This window comes from Dunckerocampus dactyliophorus, chromosome 18 (assembly GCF_027744805.1).
Source record: "Dunckerocampus dactyliophorus isolate RoL2022-P2 chromosome 18, RoL_Ddac_1.1, whole genome shotgun sequence".
Taxonomy (NCBI): domain Eukaryota; kingdom Metazoa; phylum Chordata; class Actinopteri; order Syngnathiformes; family Syngnathidae; genus Dunckerocampus; species Dunckerocampus dactyliophorus.
The window spans coordinates 9628685-9652154 of record NC_072836.1 but is presented as its reverse complement, the minus strand read 5'-3'; the positions used below and the strand labels follow the sequence as shown (position 1 = coordinate 9652154).

At 42.2% G+C, this 23470-nt stretch overlaps 2 protein-coding genes across 4 annotated transcripts in view; one reads left to right on the top strand and one right to left on the bottom strand.

The window, feature by feature from the left end:
• slc5a11 (solute carrier family 5 member 11) overlaps nt 1-5244 on the top strand; it is a 10975-nt gene extending 5731 nt beyond the window's left edge. Inside the window, 3 exon segments of the mRNA XM_054758934.1 lie at nt 112-327; nt 460-583; nt 666-5244. Coding sequence (XP_054614909.1) covers nt 112-327; nt 460-583; nt 666-889 — 564 coding nt within the window. The 3' untranslated portion in view covers nt 890-5244.
• Nucleotides 1344-23470, bottom strand: arhgap17b (Rho GTPase activating protein 17b). 3 transcript variants are annotated; one of them, XM_054758930.1, is made up of 21 exons: nt 23169-23470; nt 19540-19579; nt 11855-11959; nt 10993-11069; nt 10766-10877; nt 9726-9802; nt 9076-9178; nt 8889-8957; nt 8717-8798; nt 7925-8052; nt 7471-7582; nt 7290-7371; nt 7129-7209; nt 6949-7062; nt 6792-6883; nt 5307-5439; nt 4535-4780; nt 4026-4147; nt 2958-3356; nt 2539-2591; nt 2107-2256 (listed from the first exon to the last, which is right to left on the bottom strand). In XM_054758930.1, exons 1-20 carry the CDS (start codon nt 23219-23221, stop codon nt 2584-2586), a joined length of 2235 nt encoding a protein of 744 aa, XP_054614905.1. In that variant the 5' UTR covers nt 23222-23470; the 3' UTR covers nt 2107-2256; nt 2539-2583. The 3 variants fall into 3 exon arrangements, with proteins under 3 accessions (XP_054614904.1, XP_054614906.1, XP_054614905.1); XM_054758929.1 differs by lacking the exon at nt 2539-2591 and having other exon boundaries at nt 1344-2256; XM_054758931.1 differs by lacking the exons at nt 2539-2591; nt 4535-4780 and having other exon boundaries at nt 1394-2256; nt 23169-23469.

The window sequence follows — 23470 nt, the reverse complement described above, 5'->3', positions numbered from 1 at the left end:
GAAATAACTATTCAAGAGCTCTGACCTCAACCCCATTAAACACCGTTTGAGATGGTGTGACCGCTCAGGTACTACTTTGATCCTACTGGTGCTCCTCCCTCTCACCACCAGGGTGCGTTCTGGGGCCTGGCTGTGGGCCTCACAGTGGGCTGCATCCGCATGCTGTTGGACTTCATCTACCCGTCCCCGCTGTGCTTTGAGGACGACGACAGGCCCGCCGTGGTCAAACATGTGCATTACCTCTACTTCTCCATGTTGCTGTCGGTCATCACGCTGACGGTGGTGGTGGGCGTCAGTCTGGCCACAGAGGAGCCCACAGCAGAGCAGGTACGACCGCTTTTAGGTGCCATCATGTGATGTTAAGGTCACCGGTTGTGTACTGTTGGGACTTGATGTCACGTGATTGCCCAAACATCATAGCACCTACGAGTTTGTGCTTTGAGCAAGTTTGTTTTTCAGATTAATGGTCTGACTTGGTTCACACGATTAGCCCGTGCGGAGCCCAAAGAGCTCAAACTGGAGGTGGTCACAACTAAAACCGATGAGGTTCCAAGAAGCCAAGATGAGAGCAGCGAGAGAGAAGGTCCTTTTTTTTTTTTTTTTTCCTATGAAGCAATCTCTTACGTCGCCCCATGCTGGCTTATTCTATGGCATCCACACTGTAGATTCAACAAGGACCAGTGTGAGAGGTCAATCCAGGCTGGTGGCAGCCCTCTACTGGCTGTGTGGCATGGACAGAAGAATGAAGGAAGGACAGAAGAGTCCGGAGATGCCCGCAGAACCCCAATGTAACAAACTGGAAGAAAATCCACGCCTGCAGCAGCTGGTCAACGCCAACCTGATCATCTGTCTCTCTGTGGCTGCTTTTATCATCGGCTACTGGGCCTGACAAGACTCTTCCTCACGGACACAAGGAACCTACAAGGTTGTGTACGGTTTTCAACCATTCATGTTCTGTGACCTGAAGGACAGACGTACACTTCCTACTTGCAATGGCTTCCATGTCAAATCCATTTTCTAAATAACTTTTATTATGAGCACAGTATTATTTAATAGAATGTGTCAATCTGCCATTTTTCTTTCCTCAACTTGCATAAAAACAGTCTTCGTTATTTAATGTCCACTCAACTGCAGAGTAGCAGGCATCTATGGGCTAAGGTGGTTTTCTTTGTGCAAATTTTAATATTTTTAATAATTCATATAAGAAAGCAATAATTCAGTAATGTATTAATAAATGATTCATTTTTATAATAAATTATCCATTTTAATCATATTGTCAATTGTATATTTTGTACAAATATAGTGGTAAGATATTAAAAATAACTACTAAAATGTATTATTAATCATTTAATTTTTTAAGACATTTTTTCTACTACTAAAAATTGACTATTTTTAGATGTGGCGTGCATTTCTTTAAGTGGAGGTCAAATATGGTATTTACTTTATAAATTAGCAGACTATTTAAAATCTAAAACCACAAAAAACAACAAAAAAAAGCGGACAAGACTGTAACATCTTGAACAATCTTTAATCATGGATGCAGCAACATTAGGATGCCATATCTGCACAAAAATAAGTGCTGCAAAGAAACGGTATGCATAGAAGGGGAACACATTGGTTTAGATATATTTGGTCAAAGCTTAGGCGCTGGAGTGGGATTGGTCATTTACCAGCATTGAAAATGCTATTTTTAAATAAACAAGGCCCTTAAAAATACAAAATATATCCTCAAAGAAATTTAGAGTGAAACATCGATTCAAAATATATGTAAAGTCATTGTACCCCAAGAACGGCAAGACCCCAAATATGTGCCAGTGGAAGACAAAGTGTACTTCGTATTGCACTTTGCCTCAAGATTTGGTCAATGCCAACCATAATAAAAGCCAAACAGCACCGTGTTGTCATTTTTTTTGGTTACTTCTTGGTCCTTTCTATTTCAATTGCACATCATTGTTAATAGATTCTTAATAATTTTTTTTTTTTTTTTAAGCCTGTTGTCAGACTGGTAGCAGATTGCCTACGTCAATCTACAAAAACATCCCCTGGAGCTCATTTAAAAATAGCAACGATAAAGTGTTGATAGCTTGACCTCAGTGGACGCTCACAGGCAGGTGCTCTCCGTCTGCGTGTTGGGGTCAAGCGGTGGTGGTTGTTGGTTCTGGGCGGGTTCTTGACCAGCAGGGGGCTGCTCTTGTTGGCTCAGCATCACCTCTGGGATCCAGGCTCGCCCGATCCCCTTTATGACCAGGCCACTGTCTAACACATCAGATGACAACAGGCTTAATTGTGTAATTAGCGATATAGTACACTAGTACACACGGGGTTTTAGTTTCGTCACACGTTACACACTAAACTGTTAGTTTCTCTGGACAGCGGGGTTAAATAGCGGGACAAAACCATGCATACGTACTTACCATCGGCTATACTGTATAACTAGATAGAAAAACACATACTGGATGTAAATGTGCATAGCCAGCACCTTTCAGCAACACACATGCAAGCGAACACATCACACACGTCAGCCAGTTGTATTCTTACCATCGCCTGCCTTGCAAAGCCCATCTTAACAGGCAGGCCGCCACCTCAGACATCTGCAATGTTACACACACATCCTGTCATGCTACACAGATCATCCACAGTCACATGGCGCGTGTGCGGCAACACCACACGGTGAAACCCAAAGCCAGACGTGAAAATCAGCAGGTCACAAAGATGTTTAGTATACACGTGTGCTCTTGTTTAGCGCTTTTTTTTTTTAATATATTTGTGTACATTATAGCTGAAAATATGACAAATGACTGTACCCCAAAACCATACAAATATTATGCCCCCTGGTGGCTGTGAGTAGCATAAGCGCAGTAATTGCTGTGATATTTAGAACTGTCAGCATTGTCACGATGCAATATCATGGCAGTTATTGTGTTCTTACAGTGTAGTACGTACGGGCGGGTGTTTACCTGTGATGAACTTGGAGGCGGAGCTGAAGATGCCACCGTCACTTACTGCAGGCTGCGGAGGAGGCGGCATGTTAGGTCGGGGTCGTGGCTTAGGCGCGGGCCGAGCGGGGCGAGGGAGTGATCCGGAGTGGTAAGCGGACAGCGGGTGGGAGTGGGGTCCGTCGTAGGGCGGGGTGTCCGGCGGGGTCGGCGTCCTGGGCGGCGAGGGCTCCTGCTCAGCCTGTTGCGATTGAGGCGGCTGCGGCGGAGGGTGGCTCGGAGCGTGGATGGGGCTCTCTTTGCCTGGGTGGCGTCGGGGGGTGATGGGTGGGTGGTGAGCGGGCCCGGGTGTGTGGTTGCTGGACTGAGATGCGAAGGGACTGGCTTGCTTGGGCGGAGCTGGCGCCTGTTTCTTTGTTCCTTTGGCAACAATAAGAGGAAACGATACTATTATTATTATTGTTGCTACATTTTATTGCCAGGGGTATTCAACTTCCAAGTACCATGCATTTATTTGAAGTAAGGCATTTATGAGTGCAAACGTTGCATGACTAAGACGATATAAACACTTGGAATCATTATTTCCATGTTACAGTAGCAATGATACGTCACTGCTTCACATTGGCACTCTGTGAAAACGAGGTATGTTTGAGGTGAGGCATTTATTTGTTTTACATTGACGTACTCAGCCAGCCATTACTTGAGGAACAGCCTATTAGAGTAGCTATACTAGATATATACTGTATATTCTAGATTTATATCTATTTATTGTACGTTAAGATTTTTTTGTAAGGTGCATGTTTGCGGTGAGGGTTACATTTTTATTTTTTTCTTTTGCATAAACTTATGTTGTATAAATTATTTCATGGTATTTTTTAATGTGCATTATATATTTAAATTTTATATTTGAAGGAAAAAAATTAACAGAATTTTTTCATGTGTATTATATTTTACATTTTTATATTTGAAGGGAAAAAAATGGGTGTATATTTGAAATTAGGTTGTTTTGTTGTTGTTTTTTTTTAATTAGAAGAGAGATGGTAAAATCGGTATTAGCAAACCCAATGAGGAGACTAAATTGTCTCTCACCTCTGCGGACCATGTGAGGACTGGGCCCCCTGGACCCTCCCTGGGAGTGCGGGGTTCCTGTTGTAAGATGGACTGAACCATTCCTCTGTGGAGGTGGGGTGGAAGTGAGCTCCCGGCCTGGGCTGTGGACACAGGAGGTCCAAATAAGTATGTGCAGAGTTACCATTTGATGCTAGCGGTACATGCACGATGCTACACAAACCAAGCTGGCAGGTTAGAACACGAGGAGACAACAACAGAAAAGGATGCAACATTTCAAAACAAAACAACAACAACAAAAAAAAGTCATGCCAGATGAGACGTCATAAAACAGCGGCAGGCTAAATGAAAGCTGAGCAGGAAGAAGGAAGGAGTAAACGTCACCTGTGAATAAAAAAAAAAAAAAGTATGATTTTTTTAATTTGTAGGATTCCGACAAACACAAGGGGCGAGGAGGGAGATCCTGATTGGTTGGGCTGAGCAGGCGGCGTGGTGGGCGTTATTTGCGGCGACCTCAGCTCGCTCCTTACCTGCTGTCCTCTGCGCTGAGCTGGGTGACGCACTGAGGTTGCACGATGGCTACCTGGACCCCAGCGGCAGCACCCAGACCCCCATCGGCCGAGCCCGGCTGCTCAGCCTCTGGGGTTGCCGCTCGGGGCTGCGTCTCGAATGAGGCGGGTTCCAGTGGGGGTTGGAAGGTGGGTGAGGTTTGCTGTGGCTGCTTTCTAATAGCGGTGCCGGCTCTACGTGGGCTGGGCTCCGGATGTTTAACGGTGCTAAGGAAGTGAGAGGGGGGAGGGCAAACCACACACACTTGTAAGACAACACCAGAGACCTTGAAGAGGCAGACAGAGATGACACCTCCTGAGTTAGAAGAACCTAGTTTGGAAAGCAGAACCAGATGTATGCATTAAGAACCAACACGGCCGCAGGGACAGACAGATGCCAGGAAGCCCACACAGAACCAGCAACCTGCGGTATGACCTAAGCTTTAATTGGAAACAAAGGTGATGACACACACGTGTACACAATAGAACCACATGATGCAAAAGGAAGAACGAGTGAACAAAAAGCTATCCAAGTGGTACAAAAGCCACGAAAACTACAAGGGACTACGGCACAGCCTGGAACTTTGGACTAGGCAGATCTTCAGGGGGGGTTTCAGTGACTGTGATGGACTCGTCGGCCACTACATAGTGGGCCGACACCGCCGGACCCCGCGGATCCTGCCTGCTGGGTGTCTTGGGGCGGGATTGGAGGGGGAGCGGCAGGCTGAGGCTGAGGTTGGCGCGGGACAGGTACCTGTCTTTACGGGGAGGCGGAGCGGCGTTGTCCCCGTCGTGCCCCGCGACGCCGCCGGGGCGTTTCCTCTCGGAGTCTGGCGTCGACGGGTGGGTGGGCTTGGCGAACATGCCCGACACGTTGAAGTCCACCTCTGGACAGAAGAAAAACCACCGTCAAAGGTAAACCCTGATGTCATCCAATCACTGGCCTGCACTGTCTACCTCCAGCTTCATGATGCCTGGTGAGGTACATCGTGGTTGCAGTTCTAGTTTGGTCTTCTCTAGAAAAGCTGTGAATGTTTTGCGTTTGAAACGCCATGACGCGTGATGCTTGCCTATCACGCAAACAGATTATCAGTGTGTGTTTTGCCTTTTTCTTTGGCTTTTTGCAAAACTTTGTCCTGAAAGGACACCAGTGGCATGAGGAGAAAAAAAAGTAATGTTTCTGTTCAGTGATGTTTTGCAGCGTTTTATTTTGGTAGGTTTGTACTTCCTGGTTTTGTCCCATCTGTGCTGGCTTGATAAGACTCAGCAGCTTCGCGTGTACAAAGACTTCAACTTGGGTATTTTCTGACTAGTCTTGCTTGACAAAAGGTTGGCTGAAAATGCGTTAGCTTCTCAAGTGTTATGTCGTTAGTGGTTGGTGATACTTTACCTCTGTGTTTACGTTTACAGTAATCCCTCGTTTATCACATTTAACTGTTTCCAGACCAGACCGTGATAAGTGAATTTCCGCAAAGTATCCCTAATAAGTATTATCCTTATTTATAAATGGAATATATTTGTATGGCACAGAAAACCTGTTTACGTGTTTAACATTAGAGCCCTCTAAAAGGTAAGCGGTCTTTCACTTGTTTATAGCGCTTTTCCACCTCCAAGGCACTCCAAGCGCTTTGACACTGCTAGCACATTTACCGACTCATGACGCAGCATCAGGAGCAACTGGGGGTTCAGTATCTTGCCTGAAGATACACCACCTGAGCCCTGCCACCCCCGGACATGCAATAACACCCCTATAGTAACCTTCACACTCCTATTTCCCACTATAGTAAACAAAAAATAAATAAAAGTCGTACTGTTGTGTGCTACTGTAAATGTGTTCTGGTGCACGGGACAAGAAGTGACGTTCGGGGTTCAGAGTTGAGTGTGAGCTTGGCATATTACTGACACCTAGTGATCAATGTAGAATACTACAACACGTCTTTGAATGCATCTTCTAAATGCCTTATTTGTATTTTACTTCATTTAGCCATTTTTTATGTTTGAAAATGCTTCATTAAGTATAATTTGCTTAAACAATGCATTTTTTTTACTAATAGGCCGTATTCAACCACAAAATTGATGATTTATCAAGTTATTTTTGGAAAACCGTGAGAGTGAAGCTGCAAAATTCAAACGGCGACGTGGCGAGGGACAACTGCGCTCCTCAAAGCACAGCTCTGGTTTGAAACGCAGCTTCAGGCACGACAGCCAAGATGTGTTGTTTGTTGTTAGCTGCTATTACCATCAGGAAAGAACCAATCGGCATGCTGGATGATGGGCTCGATGATGGCGACCACGTGGACCGACGTCGCCGCGGCCATTTCTGCCAGCGTCCTGAGTGCGGTAAAAAGAGTCAGCTTGAGCGACGTGTCAAACTTTGCATGTGCACAACTTCTCACCCTTCTGTTTTTGCCCAGAGCAGGTTGGGTCCCAGGACGATGGCGATGTTGCTGGGAGTCATCTTGTTGACGTCGCTGTCTAGAGCCAGTTTGGCCAGAAACTTCACCAGGTACCTGCAAGTATTCATTCAACAGCATGCTTAGTATGCGTCTTACTTATGCATAGAAGGCAGCTCTTACCTGAGGTTGGCTTTATGAGTCTTTGGCAAACTGTTACATGTCACCCACAAAGCCTGAAGTCTCTTGTCAGGGTCAGACACACTGAAACACACACACAGTTCACAGAGTTACTACTGCATCATGGGAACACACTGGTGTTGTGTACGTGTGTGTATTGTTACTTGGATGCCTGCGTCCACTCGTCATACAGGCCAAAAGTCATGAGAGGTTCAGGAAGTTCCCTAAGGTAAGACTTGAGGGCTCCTGTGTGCAAACAGTGGGTAAACGATCCAGACCAAATCAGGTTTCGCATTTTTTGTGGGGCCGTAAAAGAAACAAAAGAAGGTTGTTGTTTTTTTTTACCGGCGACGGCATGGGGGTCGGAGTAGAACTCTTCAAGCTGGGAAGTGGAACAGTCCAGGGCGGCTTTCAGCTTTTTTAGCTTTGAAGCTCCAGCTGCTATTCTGAACAGACCCTGCAGGGCGGACGTACAATAAGTAGGGTTTGTGCACAATCATATAGTTGTTCATGTTGTCCAGTGGGGGACACTGCAGTGTGTGTGTGCTCTTCCACTTTGATTTAATGTAACCTTCCAGACTGGAAGCAGACTCAAAACTGACAGCTTACACGGCCATCACTTCAACTCTCTTGATAATACAAAATATTGCTGTGACTATTTTTTCTAATGCAAAAGTGGTGGCTATCATTAAGCATGCTGGGGCCAGGGAAGGGGGCGCAATGGGGGCTCAGTCAATCAACCTCAATGTGTGAGTTGTGGCACAGACTACATGGCACGAGTGTGCCTGTACACTTGTACCTCTTCCTTCATCCCAGTCTCCAGCAGCATCATAACACAGGCCTCGATGGGCAGGGCAATGTCTCGGTTACTCCGCTTCAAATGCTCCTCCAGGGCTGTGCCAAACGCCGGCTTCTCTGTCCAGGAATCTGAAAAGAAAGTTTTTTTTTAATGACACGTTCTCCAAACCTGGCGCCTAAAATCCTGACGACGGAGTCAAAATGCCAAAACTTGATTATTTTCCATCACCAAAATCATAGAAAACAACAACTGTAACAACAAGTTCATGCAAAATAGTGACAAATAAAACCTTGCACTCACCAAAATACGTCAGTGATGATCGGACACTGAATTTTTAGATATCAATACATAAGTAATGTTTTATTAATGTGGAGTAATTTAGCCGCGTTACTACAGCCTCTAAAGCTTCTTGCTTTGCAGCCGGTGTGTGTTGAAAGCGAAACAGAAGGCGTTCAAGGCGCTTCCCACACTAACGGGTGTGATGGCGGCGGATGCGCAGGGTAACAATTGTTATTGGATTTCCCAAGTTCCTGTACTTCATCAATATTATCTGCATATTTTTGCAAACGGCACATCAATAATGACTTCCACTGCAAATCATTTTACAGCATGCAACTATCAGTTACTATCAGAGCCACGCCATAAAAGCATAATATTCCTGTCAGGTTTTTGTGTCTGTTTTCCCTCAATATCTCGGATTAAATCAAGATCCTTGTGAAGATCTCTGTAGGTTCGGAGAATGTCATGTGCTAATTTATGATTGGTTTTGTTACAAAACGCATTGCTGCTTACCTTGCTGTAATTGTATAGTCGGTATAACTTCCTCCAGAGCTGCCAGAGACCTTCTGTGGTAGTCAGCCTGGGCCTCTAATAACTGCAATACATTGCCAAGCATTAATGTGGATCACATTTGGGCAAAACTCACATCAAATGAATGGTTTTTGCTACTTGGCTCTACACCCACCATGAGATAATAGCGTGCATATTCTCCTTCTTTGGACGCAAAGTTATACATGTCTGCCGATAGCTGGTCCTGAGGAAGGAAATTTTTACAAGTCTAGATCCATTAAAGAGCCTCAACTGCCTTAACTATGATCTTAACGTTGTTTCATGTAGTTAATTAATACAAATTAATTTTAGAATAAACATACTTTGCATATTTCTACTTTGTTGAGTGCCTCATCCATCTCGTCTTTGAGGGAGTCCACCTTAGCGGCCATGGTCTGGTTGTTTGACTTGAAAGCCTGGACCCACCTGCACAATAACAAATCATATATCCAACCATCCATCCATCTTCTACCACTTATCCGAGGTCAGGTCGCGGGGGCAGCAGCCCAAGATGGAAGGCCCAGATTTTCCTCTCCCCGGCCACTTCGTCCAGCTCCTCCCGGTGGAACCCGAGGCATTCCCAGGCCAGTTGAAACATAGTGTCTCCAACGGGTCCTGGGTCTTCCTCGAGGCTTCTAGGTCGGACATGCCCCGAGCACCTCCAGTGAGGCGTCCGAGAGGCATCCTGACCAGATGCCCAAGCCACCTCATCTGGCTCCTCTCAATGCGGAGGAGCAGCGGTTCTACTCCAAGTTTCTCCCGGGTGACAGCGCTTCTCACCTTATCTCTAAGGGAGAGCCGAGTCACCCTACGGAGAAAACTCATTTCGGCCGCTTGGACCCATCTTATAAACCCGCGATACAGATCATAGAAAGATGTTCAAAACAGTCTTGTAGCCTTATGATCAAAGGTAACACCACAACATATTGCAAAAGTTAACATTTAAGAACAAGTAAACACAAGTTTTGTGGACCTTGTCTTGGCAGAGTCATAGTCCAGGACCAGTTTGGCGAGTTGCTTCCTCTGTTTTAATATGTTAGGGATCTCAACCTGGGAAAGATCACAGCAGGAGATCAAAGTGGAGTCAAATCATGGCGTTAAACAGGATTGTGAATGTGTAGTTAATGCTATGGATGCATGGTGAGCATGTACAGCGTTCCCTCGCTACATCGCAGTTCTCCTTTCGCAGACTCGCTTTTTCACGGAATGAACGTGCGTTGTGTTCTAAGTCCTGATTGGCTAAGGGAGAGCCTACGCGTCGTGTCTGCATCCTGACTGACTAAGGGGGAACCCACGCATTGTGTTCTGCCTCCTGCTTGGCTAAGGGGCTGTAGACCACTGTCAATCAATCTCCTCCGTGCCTTCATGCGCAGTACAGAATGAGTTGCGCTTGCCAAATGTTCATAACTGTTCCATCGCTAGCTGTGTGAATCTGAAGTGCTGTATGTTTCCAAGTTTTATCCCCACAATGTTGACAAAACACTCTGCACCGTCAAAGGCACCTGCGGTCGCACCCAAGAGGCGGAGGAGGATGCTAAGTTGGGACTTCCAGACATGATGGAGGGTAGAAGTTGCAGCTGTAGGGCGCCATTACGGAATAAATTAATCTTCAGCTCGATGACGAAGAGGAGGAAAATACAATGACAGGAGCAATATGTTTTACCAAGTTTACAAAAACGCGACAGTACAGTGGAACGGCGGCAGGACGAAAAGGCGTGGTCAGAGGAGTGAAATATGCGTGACTCAATAATTTCTTGTCATTAAAATTCAAACGAAGGTTTGACCCTTTTTTGAGAGTGTTTAAACAAGAAAGAAATGTGAGAAAATGTTATCGCTTGTCTGAGAAAAGTGTATAAAGTGTATGGTGAGGGGTTTTACAGCCTAAAAACATACCCAGTATAATCAATGTAAAAAAAATGAAGTTGGCTACTTCACGGATTTCACTTATTGCAGGCTATTTTGGGAACCTATCCCCGCGATCAACGAGGGAACACTGTACTCCAGTATGTGTACCTCGGCAAGCTGGTTGAGAGGATCCAGGATGTCTCTCTCGATCTGCACTTCATGCACCATCAGTTCCGTGGCCAACTTGCTCTCGGCCTCACCGCACACGTCCATCATCTTGCTGTTTACATATAAATAAAACATTCATTTTGACTAAGTTAGATCATACAATTACTGCATTCGAAGAAGACTAAAGATATTTTGTGCAAATTAACATACAGTATTTCACATCTCACCCAATCAGACTCTCATAGCCCAACTGCGTGCCGCCCTCTTGCATGGCCTGGGAAAGTGCATTCAAGGGCAGCTTTTTCTGAACAAACACAATAATAAATAGAAAGTCACACAAAGTCAGATCAACAACTTGTAGTTTATCACAGTTTTTCAAAAAATATTAATAAATCATGCTGTTTTGTCACTCAATATTAAATTAAGCATTTTCAAGCATAAAAATGGCTAAATGAAAACAACTATAAGGCATTCAGAAGACACATTCAAAGACTCTGTGAATGATGATGTATGTAGAATTGTACAGTTGTCACGAGGTGTCAGTAATGTTACTGCAATGTTAGGTGCGACACAAAACACCAGACGTCTGAACAACAGGCTTTTCTATCGCACACCAGGCACAATAATCCCTAAAAATAATGTGACAAAATAGTAGTCTAAGTTCTTGTCACCGTAACTACAACAGAACATAGTTGGATAATGGCGAGTACTGACAATGGATTGGTTATTTGCCATGAGGTTATGTTACATTACTTAACGGCAAGCAAAAACCTTATTCTAGGCTCTATTTTTACATCCAGAACTACAAAACCAAAATAACTCCCCTTTTGTGTGTGCGTGTGTGTCATACCTTTGTCTTACACAGTACAGAAACTTTGTGTTCATTGCACAAGATGCATGTTCTTACCTCTGCTGTCAGCAATGACAAGTGATACATCCAAACAAAGCTGACTTTGTTATGTAATATGCTACTTTCTACTCTGGCATCTTTGAGTCATTCTCGCAGCAATGTTGACTGTGCGGCATGTTGCCATAGTGCTTTATAAGGGTGTGTCCAGGAGTGTGTTGAAAGAGGCCTGCATTACTTACATGTCTTTTTTCCGTGTCTATGCCTGGCTGCCCCTGCAGACAGGACGCCAGCTTCTTGTGTGTGCTGTGCGACATCAAGCGCACCAGCTCCATGCGCCTCTCGATCTGAGTGTGAACACAACACATACATTAATGCCCTTTCGCACACACGCAGTGCTGTGTTTAACAGTTTCATCCTCTTGAACATTGTCGAGGAAACAGGTGAGGGCCACAAATGCAAACACAGATGCTTCTCCAATGCACATCCATCAGTCAACTGTCCATACTTTTTATTGAAAGAGAAGGATTGTCGATGGTGTTCCCTTGTGTGGCGATGCAACAGGCAAATATGAAACAGATTGATGCATTTGAGGTCCTTTAAGTGAGCAGGAAAAGTGAGTATCAGGTCATTATTATTTTATGATATTCATCCCCTATTGTGCAAGTCTTGGGCCAGCTATAATGACCATATGTAGTCTCTTTATGGCAATACAGTTTAAAAAACAAACTAAACTTTAGTGTGATCTCCCCATATTCTACACTTATGTGTCACATACAGTACATATACTTGTGGGTGAAATGTACCTCACAGCTATTGTAAGCTAATGCAAATAAACACAACGGCTACAATGGGGCCTTCGCATGACCGATGGGTCTTAGTGCTCGGGCCCTAATGACAGTTTATGACAGTTAAAAATGTGGCAAAAAATGACAATTAATTAAAACCAAACAACTTCTGCATCCCAATTAACCATTATGTTGAATTTTATATATTATAAATTATTATGTACTGTATCACAACAACAAAAAAACGATACACCCCAAAAATGACATTTCTTAAAAAAAATACAAAAAAACAACACAACAATAATTATTGCAGGAAGATGTTCTCGAAAAACACCAATTAATATGATTGCTAATGCTTGTCTGGGTCTACTGTTGTGACTGCTGGGAGAGACACAATGTTCTAAGGAAAGAAAAAAAATAAAATAAAAGAAACATGCCAAGAATACATCACGGCAACATATCCTTTGCAGTTATCAACGCATTGTTATCCCATAACGGTAAATTAATTGAAGGTTTTTCAAATAGCCCACACAATGTGTTTGTTTTCACTAATCACAGCACATTGTGTTTTCTTCTTTGTGTTTGTACAAAATGCTACTGAAGTCCCCTGACAGCAGGCCCGTTCACTTCAATCTTTTGGAACTTTGAAACGCACATCGGACCAAGATGCCATCATCTAAGAGCACACTTCCTCTTCCTGTTTCAAAATAAACAAGGCGGCTACGTGGGCGCCTCGTTAGGTGTGGGATTCTCTCATCTTAAACTCTCATCTTTTCCCAAGTCTCTAGAACTTTTAATCCTCTCTGATGCCAAACCACAGCTGAACTTCCTCCTGTCTGGATCCAATAGATTATCTCACCATTTAGCTGCGATTCACACAGGGAAAGTCTCTCATGTCTTTCTCTTGATAGCTCCACGGGATCCAGACTTGGATCTCTAACTGGGGTCAGAAAGAAAGTACAGTGGCCTGGCAGACTGCAGTCTTGGCGGGTCTGGATTGAACCGGGTGATCCCACTGTCTGGTGCAGGCGAGTCCCGAGTATTCCAAGAAAAACACGTGCATTGTACAAAATGTCATGTCTGTGGTTTAGCGCAAACACATTTGAAATTAGACTCCAATCTTTTTAGCAGACCTGTAGTGTGACTCAAGCATCCAAGGGCCCACCCCTTCTATGAAGGTCATTTGAACAGGAAAAACCTCACTCCGAGTAAGTTAAGAACACAGAAAACATGCTTGTAACTACACTCCAACTCAACAGGGGGCAGTGTGTTACAAAATAATGAGAAAGCCTTCAATCATGTTACAGTGAAACCTCTAAAGACAAGAGAAAAAAAAAAGTCAAAAATCAGAGCATCCGAGGTTTAACTTTGTGCTTGTGTTTTTGGACTTTTTCTTTGGCTTTTTGCGACACATTCTGGCCTCAACAGTGAGTGTTAAAAGAAGAACAAACCGTCACTTGTTGTTAAAGTTCAGGTTTAGAAGCGTTTTATTGTTTTTACATCTGACTGTGATGGTGGTTAGCTTCTTTTTACACCTGTGTGGCCATGAAATTTGAAAAGTCGTTACAACTTTGTCATTAAAAGTTAAGACTGAGTGAGTGTTTTATTGTTGCTACATTTTACCATTACTACTTACTCACTTATTACTACTTCTATATTAACAGTGGTGAACTTATTTTTTCACTTTTTAGGCGACAGTTTGACCTTGGAACAGATTATTATTGTGGGAAAAATAGTTTTGAATGGATTGTGTTCAACCTTATAGATTCCATTGTATGCACCCAGTTCCATTCCCTTCAAGTGGGGGTTGGGGGGCTTTGGGCTTTGTCCCCCAGTGCAGCTCTAGAACCTTCTATGCAAGGGGTGTCCAAAGTGCGGCCATTTGCGGCCCGCGGCACAGTCTAAAAATGGGATTTAACAAGGAAACTTAAGAAAAAAAAACAAGAGCAGCAAAAATGGTCAAAAACAATGAATAAAGTTGTCATTTTTGGAAACTTAGGTTCGGGGGGGGGGGTAAATAACATGGGAATAAAGTCAAAATAGTACAAGAAAATATACAAGAAGAAAATTGAAATATTTTGAAAAGTATCCCAAACAAATCAAGAGCAGAAATTTGACCAGAGTAAAGTCAAAATATTAAGAGAAAAAAATAGTTTTCTAATGAGAAAAAAGTTGGCAATTTTATGAGAATAAACTTCTAAAATGAAATATCCTTTTAGTAACAATGTTGAAATAAAGAAAAAATACATTCTTGTTAAAAGATATAAAGAGAAAATTTACAAGAGGAAAGCTGAAATGAAATAGTTGAAAAATGTAAAAAAAAAAAATTAAAAAAATAAAAAAACAGCATAAATGGAAAAAACAGCTCTAATTTTATGGGAATAAAGTCAAAATATTAACAAAAAATGTCATAATAAAAGTTAGCTTCAGTTTTAGTAGCATTTCACCTATACTACAAAGGTGAAATGCATTTTTGCATGCATTTTTTTCTTGAGCTATACAGTATATACAGTAGCTTCTTAGCATATCTCTCTGTTTACAAAATATCAAAGTGGCTTTGCATCCTTTCATTTGTCAGTATGTGGCCCTCGCTGGAAAAAGTTTGGACACCCCTGTTCTATGCACTCTGTATTTGTCTTAATAGAACTAAATATCATTCCTTTTAATAATAATAAGTAATAGTATATAATAATAGTATATAATATATAATAATAAGTAATAGTAATAAGTACATCTGAATTTGAGAATTTGTCTTGGAGATGAATAAAGTATCCATCTATGAAACTTAGTGTTAGCCTGATTTTTACTAAAGGAGCAAACAATTTAACGATTAACAGAACAAAGACAATCCCTCCTGCCTTACCTCCAAACTGTCCAAAGGTTTACAAGATGGTCAAAGCTGACGACCTTTGACCTGCTACAGCTTAAAATATGTAATGTCCAACAAGCACAGGTGGAGGCGCAGATAAATAGGTACACCTTTGTTCTCTTTTTTTAAGAGCCGATATGATCGATTAGCATGCTGGCAACGTGGCTGACAGAAACTAAAAGCCGACGTCTGAATTAATTTGAACAAAAATTATACAATTACTTGCTAGTTGGGAAACACAAGCGATGTCAGCGCCTAATTAGCTTGCCTTAGCGGGAAAGGAAAGAACAGGAAACAGATGGACTAGCCGCCTAAATAAAGCTGACATCACAGCATATCGTAACATGGACGGCATACAAAGTGGAACCTTGGTTAGCGTCATTAATTCGACTCTAGATCTAGATCCGACTCTAACCAAAACAATTTTCCCTTAAGAAATAATGTAAATCCAATTAATCCCAAAAATGTTAACACAAAACACGTTGTTATAGTTATACAATTTTTAACGAGCAGTAAACAATTCAAAATGCATATATATAATGAATGCACAAAATAAATGACCATGTAAGGTAGATTCCAGACTATAAGCAGCTACTTTTTTCACACGCTTTGAACCTTGCGGCTTAAACAAAAAAGCGGCTAATTTATGGGTAAAATAACTACAGTTCCCATGATACTTAAGAGTGCAGATTCAAGAAGTAGTGAATTGTAATAAAGTGGATGTTAATATCATGTTTTGAAGTTTTATGCAGCGATAGTTTTGATCTGACAAATCTTAACTTACTTTAGTTTTTGACATCATAGATAGGCAACGTGGCTGACTTCCAGTTGCCATTTGTTAGCTAGCTAAGTACGCTAACAAGGACTATTGTGCTAAAAACAAGAGGCACGCCGTATTGTACGCTAACCGGAAAATGTACCCAAACCAAGGCAAAGTTTTGGTGAAGATTTTCAACCATAACCGAAAAACACGCTAACCAAGGTGACCTAACAGAGTTTCCACTCTATATTATCACACGTAAAATCACAAAATGTCCAGAAAAATTGTATACATAACTATAAGCAAGATTTACATAACTATAAACAAGATTAAGTTCTTCATTACACGGTTCTAACAACTTATTTTGTTTGGTTCGCTAATAAAAGCCATACTTGTAGTCTCTTTTGTCACGCTATGCTAATGGCTAGGACTACGTTCAGTGTGGCGAACAGAAACATTACCACTATACAGTATGTGTAGTACCATTAATATAGTGATGTCACTATTGTTCCCAAAACTTCAAATAAAAAAATAAAAACACTATGGAATTTATTTCTACCAACTATTTATTTGATTAGTGCTAAACATATAGCATTATCTCCAATAATGCCAGAGAGAGATAAAAAAAAAAAAAAAACTGTGTCCAAACTCTCCCACTGAAGCAGGACATGTCCAAACAGGATCAATGCCTCAGCGAGCACAAAAACACTGGAAAAACAAAAAGGGAGAAGACTACAACTACTACGGAATGGAAAGCTGGGCGTCAAATTTCACATTTCGGAGGCCTCTGGGAAGGGTTTGCAGGAGCGTGTTGGAAAGAAAGAAAAAAAACTGGAGGGAAATTTGTCTTTTTACTGCTTCGGTTTGGATGACTGGAAAGGAGCTAAAAAGAGAATAATGACTCTACAATAGATGACTGATGAAGCAGTGATTCCGACACTTCCACCGCACTGGCGCTTACATTCCTCACGGCAGGAATGTCCAACTCAGCAGCACAAAGCTCCTGACATTTAGGAGGACATGAGAATGCCTTCTCTTCTAGAGGTTTACCATCAAGTTGGCAAATTACTAGACAGAACAGAGGCTGATCGCCAAGAATTACTCATCTCCCTTCTTGTCTGGATATGCTCGGTTTCTCAAAGTACTTTTTTTTCCAAGCAGTGACGTCAGTCCCATCCCCCACTGACACACAAGCAGTGTGATTTGAAGATAGCGCAACATTGCCTGGATTTGCCTTCAGTGGAAAACCACAAAGTCTCTTCCTCCCACAGCTGCCAAACCCTGAATGAAAGACTCGCCATGATGGTGTAATTCCAAGTCTTGCTTTCAGACTTGATGATGACTTTAGCAGACAGAGGAAAAAGGACTTCCATATTTGACTTTTCAAGAACAACTGAAACGTCAATTTTACCCCTTTGACTGAGCTAACTAAACTGTCCATAATGCGTTTAAAATGAGATAGGAGAATGTATCTGAATGTTCTCAGCTCCTGTTTCTATGCCAGCAGAATTATTGAGCAGAATGCGGCCTGGAGAACCTGAGCATGCATGCAGTAGCTCAACTTCCCAAAGCTTTTTAACGTCATTAATGGCGGATTTCTTTTCTTCTCAATGCGGTTTGTGCTTTCTTTCCCCTGCCCTTCTTATTTAAAAGCTCTTGACTTTCCAATTACAATATTAAATACTCTTCAGAAATAAAAGTTTTTTGCTTTTGATACGATGTACTCTCATTATTATGCCTCATAATTCATGGAAAAAATGGTCTCAAAAAATGTTGTCAATATTATCGATTATCGACAATAATTTGTAAGACAATTACCAACCGGCAAAATTTGTTATCGTGACTTGTGTTAATATTGCTGCTGTGACACCTTAAATGTCCCTCATAGGATTAATAAAAATATCTATTGCCATCTGGCCCTAGTTTTTATACCTTTATCAGGCAAGGAACGTGATTATCACAATGAAAAAATGATTTTAAAACAAATGCTCCTCACATTAAAGCAGTAAAACACAACACAGTGAAAATATACTCATCCAGCCTGAGTCACACACACATACACACACACACACACACACACACACACACACACAGCTGCACTAGCTAAACTAAGCGAACCCTGCTAGCTTCCATTCACGCTCCGTAACAGAGGAGTTTCCAAGGTTTTTCACCGCCGGTTCGACATGTTTAGTAGTGTTATAAGAGCGGCACTTCCAGTGCGAGCTCCCGACACCATGACGCAGCAATCCGGGCACAGTGGGCGGGAACTACTGCTGTAGCTACGGAGCCGAACATCCAACAACAACATAACTTCGCCACACGTACACTGTAGACAGCGCACACGTCTACTGTACATGTTGGTGTTGCGTTTTCTTCTTCTTGCGGGTGGCGCAAGTCGAATGGCAACCACCTTTGAGGCGCATTACTGCACTGACCATGTTGCAGTGTGGCTCAGAGTTACGAAGGTGATACGGCAACCGGATAGGCCCGATCTCATGGTGGAAGCCGATATCTGATCTTTACAAATATAGCGTGTCGGCAGCCTTTCCCGATCCTGAAGATCGGATCAGGACATCCCTACATGTCACCCCTCCATAATGTTTAGCAGAAACCATGTATGTGTTTGTGTAATATTCTAACTAACTACAGTACAGTAAATGTTCCAATTAACAACTCTACTCAATCAAACGTCGAGTCACCTACACTTGGTCTACAAAAGCAAGAAAATTCCAAGGTCTCTAATTAGCGCCGGGTCAAAAAGCATTGGCATTAGGAGCTACGGCTGTTGGCAACCTCCTGATGTAGTTTTTTTTTTTTAACTCCACAAGATGTCAGCAGCTGCATGTGAAGTGTCATAAGCTGCTTTATCTACCTCTGTATGTACTTTAAATGTTTGTTACAGCTGTTGGTGTGAGACTCCTGTGTGTTACACTTGCCGCACTGTTGTTTACAATGAACTCACCAGTGATAATGCTGGCTGAGCAGTTTGCTGCTTACCGATATTACAACATCGGTTCTGTTGCTGCTGAGTTGTGAAATATACTACTTAATATATGACCATGTGGTCAAAGACAGCTACATTTTCCTTTCCACTTTCTCATACACTCCAAATCATTATGAAAGTGAAAAAAATGAAGTTGTTATATACAGTATATCATATAGACTTCAGATTTCGTAAATAGCCTCTCTCCAATTATTGCCTGCTTCCAATTCAATTAACACCCAATCCTCTTTGCGCTTTAGGTAAATAGACGCTCCGGCTATATATATATAGACTATTTACGGTAACCTGCCAACCAGTCAACAAGGATCCAAAGAATAGCTCTCGCATTCTTAAATTTAGTGCTTGATGGAGGTTTTAATCTCATGCAACTGCCGCCCCAGGACAACACTCTGCATGTCATTATGTCGCCAAATATTGACTTTCATCATCCAGGATAGTGTGACACAACACTGCCGGTATTTGTGGGTGAGAAAGACAAAGTCATAAAATTAACTTGGCATATTTACCTGAAGAAGATCATCACTCAGCACCTCGGTCTTCTCAGCCCTGTGGGAAGGAAAAAAAAGGACATATTCTAAACACGACATTGTTGCTGTACTTTGTCACATTTTATGACTATGAAACAGGACTTAACTTGCTGCATACAAGCTTGCACATCAAGCCAGCCTAACCTGTCTGCACTGTGCACATGATACACTTGATAAGTTCAACAGTGCGTTTGCTTGTTTAAATCGCACACTCAGCATAAAGCTCCTTTCTGTGATGGAGCTGTCAGATTCCTCCAGCATGTCCCAACACACACACACACTTCCTGTTGTGTCACTTGTGTTTGTTATGGCAACAGGACTCGGAGAATGTGTGAAGCATGGTGGAGGTTGTCAAGTGGCTTGTTGGTGTATCGGGAACATTCACAGTGATGACATCACTTGTCTGAAGCCTCTCGAGGGAATGTTAAAAATCAAGGCTGGGCTATGACACAACACACTATGACTAATATTCTGTTATTATTCTCCCGAGGAGCTTGATCAAAAACAGGCTACGCCATGTGAGGAACACTAACAGTATGGCAAGGTTTTAAAACATGAAATGCATCTTAACTGGCAACTAGTCCATTTTTATATTGCAATATAAAAAAAACGGACTGCTCGCTAACCGGATTTAACAACAAATTACATTTTAACAATGCGTACTAAAGTATCTGCTGTGAAGTAAGAGGCTCCATCTTTGTCATCACGTTGAGGACTTGTGTGGTACGATATGTGCTCACCATGTGATGGTTTTTCCTTACTTGACGGTGGCATCTAAAAATATGTAAAGATGATAATCTTAAAGTTTTAAAAAACATTATTTTTTCAATTTAGTAATATTACCAGTTGCACCATCTGACTTACTGGTTTCCCAACCTGACTTTTCCAACCAATTTCACATTAAACAGGCTTTGGACACCGGTATTAGCTTTTGCTAACAAAGTTATACTTTAATAAAGAGCTTTATGATCAAATTGTTCAAAACTGGTTGTGCCACATGACATTAAAAGGGAATCAATGTGCATGTGACTTCAAAGTAGCTCTTTATATCAATATTTGAAAAAGATTTTCACTTAACCATAATGGCCAGTTGGGATATTCTAGACATCCTGGTTGTTATTTCTCAACTTTACAGTAAAAGTCCCCATGTTTTCGATTGCGCCACCCTGACATTTGACAACATACAAACTGCCGGACAAACGTTTTTTCAGTTACCTCAACAGCTTTAAAAACCATAGGCAGTCGTTCAATTTGGTCTGTCTGAGAGCTTTTCAAATATAAAAAATATTCCACAAAGTACCATTTGTGTGTGCGCCACCTGCATTTTGGGAGTTTGAGATGCCAAAACAAAAAATAAAAGTTACACATGGCAATAACTGATTGCATTATTTAAAATAAAATAAAACATGCCAGGTGTCATTGATCCTGCTGTAACAGACTGAACAGGTGTACCTAATGTTGTGGCTTGTGTAATCCCTACAGACCTCCTTGCTTCTAGTACAGGCCAGCACTGCGGAGCTTCACTGGGATCAATTAACCCTCTTTACAGGTGAGTTATTGCTGTTGTAAAATGTGAGATGAAACCTACTAAGAAGAAAAATATAATGTGCTGTATACATACAACAGGGTTTTTGTGGCAACCTCCAGTCAGAGATAATAAAGCAAGTGGGGCCTATACAAATTGATTAATTTTGCCTAGAGTTATAGTTTAAGTTAGCTTAGCGGGTTTTAAAAACAGGTTTCATTATTTTTCTCAAGCTGCTGCACCTCCCATGAAGTCTTCTGGCTTCAAGTCATAAACTAGAGAGGTTGTTTTTGACCAGTGAGTTTCATGTCAAACCTCTGACCTCGTGAAAGTGTGTGAAAAGTCCTGCCCCCCCGGTTACTTTAACTGTAAGCTATGGACCAAATGTAAGGTCCCAATGAACATTCAAATCACATAATAATTGCTTTCCACATCCGATTGCTTCAACTCAGCAGGAAAAAGGGTGTGGGCTCAATATGTTGATCGCTATCAGTAATACCTGCAGTAGAGTGTGACCCTGACCAGCTGCCATTGTTCTAAGAATACACTTTATACAATGCCCTATTGAGCCAACAACCCAAAAACATGCAGCAAAACAAGCACAGCCGCCCGCTTGGATACAGAAATGAAGTCGTCATGCACACTAATCCGTGCTATGTTTTCTAATGTAAATGCTGTTTCCATTCTATTAAACGGCCTGCCTCTTTCACAGCAACACCCCTCAGTGGCCCACAGGCTGCTTTCCACTGTGTGGCTGGCTTTCATCAGCCACAAAACGCTGACTCGACACAATCCCACTGTGGCCAACTGACCCTGCCTGAGCCAAATAGAGCTACCACCACGTCATTTAAAAAAAAAAAACATGAACAACATTTGCACTGCCACACACACTCCACTTGTGTGTACTGTCTGTGGGCGTGACTGTTAAGTTTTACTACTCTTCGGCAACATATGGAGGAATGCCTGCAAAGAATCCCTAGCCAGAGGCACATGGAAGTTGGTAAGGAAGACTTTTTGATAGCAACATTACAGCCAATGCAGCAACAAATGGAGGCAAAGGCTGTGCTTCCCTATGGCACATGTGTCAGTGGAGGGCTGAAACACTGCAGGTTCGCTTTCCAACCAGTTACTCCAGCGAGTTTGACACCCCTGCCCGATGGAGGGCCAGCAGGAAATACCAGTGTACAATTATGACAGCCCTGACCTCAACCCCATCAAACACCTTTGGGACGAACTAGAACAGAGATTGTGAGCCAAGGCCCTTGACCTCACAAATATACAAAATTTCTCACAAACACACTCCAAACAGTTTTGTCAGAAGTGGGTTTGCCTATCTTGGCTCTGAACGCCATCATCTGGTCGACGAGTGCGGGCTGGCGACAGGGCTTGCTAACGTTAGTTCCATGCTCGCCACGACACCTGATTGCATGAACATAGACTTGAATCTTTGTTGTACAATTTGCACATAACCGTGCGGACAAAAATTGTGCTCTGATGTCACATGGTGCATGTCCTGCATCGGTGTCAGACGCTGGGAAAGGTTATGTGTCGCATAATGTGCTATTTTTTTACAGTAATTGTTGACTGCAATTAACACAAAGTATAATGTAAAATATAATGTAACGATCAAAGAAATGTTGAGTATTTGTGGGTTGGAACAAAGCTCCTTTTGAGGGTTTTTTTGTTCTTTGGTTCCTTGGAGGTTTTGTTCTTGTTTTAATGCGGCCCTCACTTTGCCCACCCATGACCTACTGAGCAGCAATACTCAATGCAAACTCCAACTACAATGACAAACATATAAATGAAGATATTTATGACAGTGTCAATAAAAACTGAGCATTGAGAAATGTAATTTGATGTATTGGCTGCCATTACATTGTGCACCTAATGAATGGATTAAACCAATCAAGTATAGATTTTACAAATTAACAAGATGATTGAACATCGAAATCTCATGAACTACAATCGTTTTTAGTAACAGTTGGCTTTGACTTGATAAAAGTAACCATACGACCCCGCCCACAAAGTATACAAAATGACTGCCATCAAAACATAACATTTTCATTATTATAGAAACACTCACCTTCCGACTGTTTGGTTGGCAAGTTGCCTCATACGGTTAAACTGTTTTTTCATGTTTCTCGTCCTCTAGGTCCCCCCTTTAATGGAACAAAAAAAGTACCTCCGTAGAAGTTTTCAAAGACCGTGGTTCCAAAAAGTGACGTTAGCCATTGTGGCACAAAAACCTTCCTCTTCCCTGCTCCTGAGAAACTTCCAGAACAAGTCCAAAGCGCGAAAAGGACTTGTGTCACCCTTCAACAACTGACAACATGTCAGTGAAGGCAGCGTACTAGCGAGGTGGTAGTGCAGCACAAAGGAGGAAGT

Coding starts and splice junctions, on each gene's coding strand:
- arhgap17b (XM_054758929.1), bottom strand. CDS start 23,221: ATGAAAAAACAGTTTAACCGTATGAGGCAACTTGCCAACCAAACAGTC. Junction 11,960..19,539: donor TGAGTGATGATCTTCTTCAG/GTAAATATGCCA, acceptor GTTCACACTCAG/ATCGAGAGGCGCATGGAGCT. Junction 8,958..9,075: donor ACAAAGTAGAAATATGCAAA/GTATGTTTATTC, acceptor TTCCTTCCTCAG/GACCAGCTATCGGCAGACAT.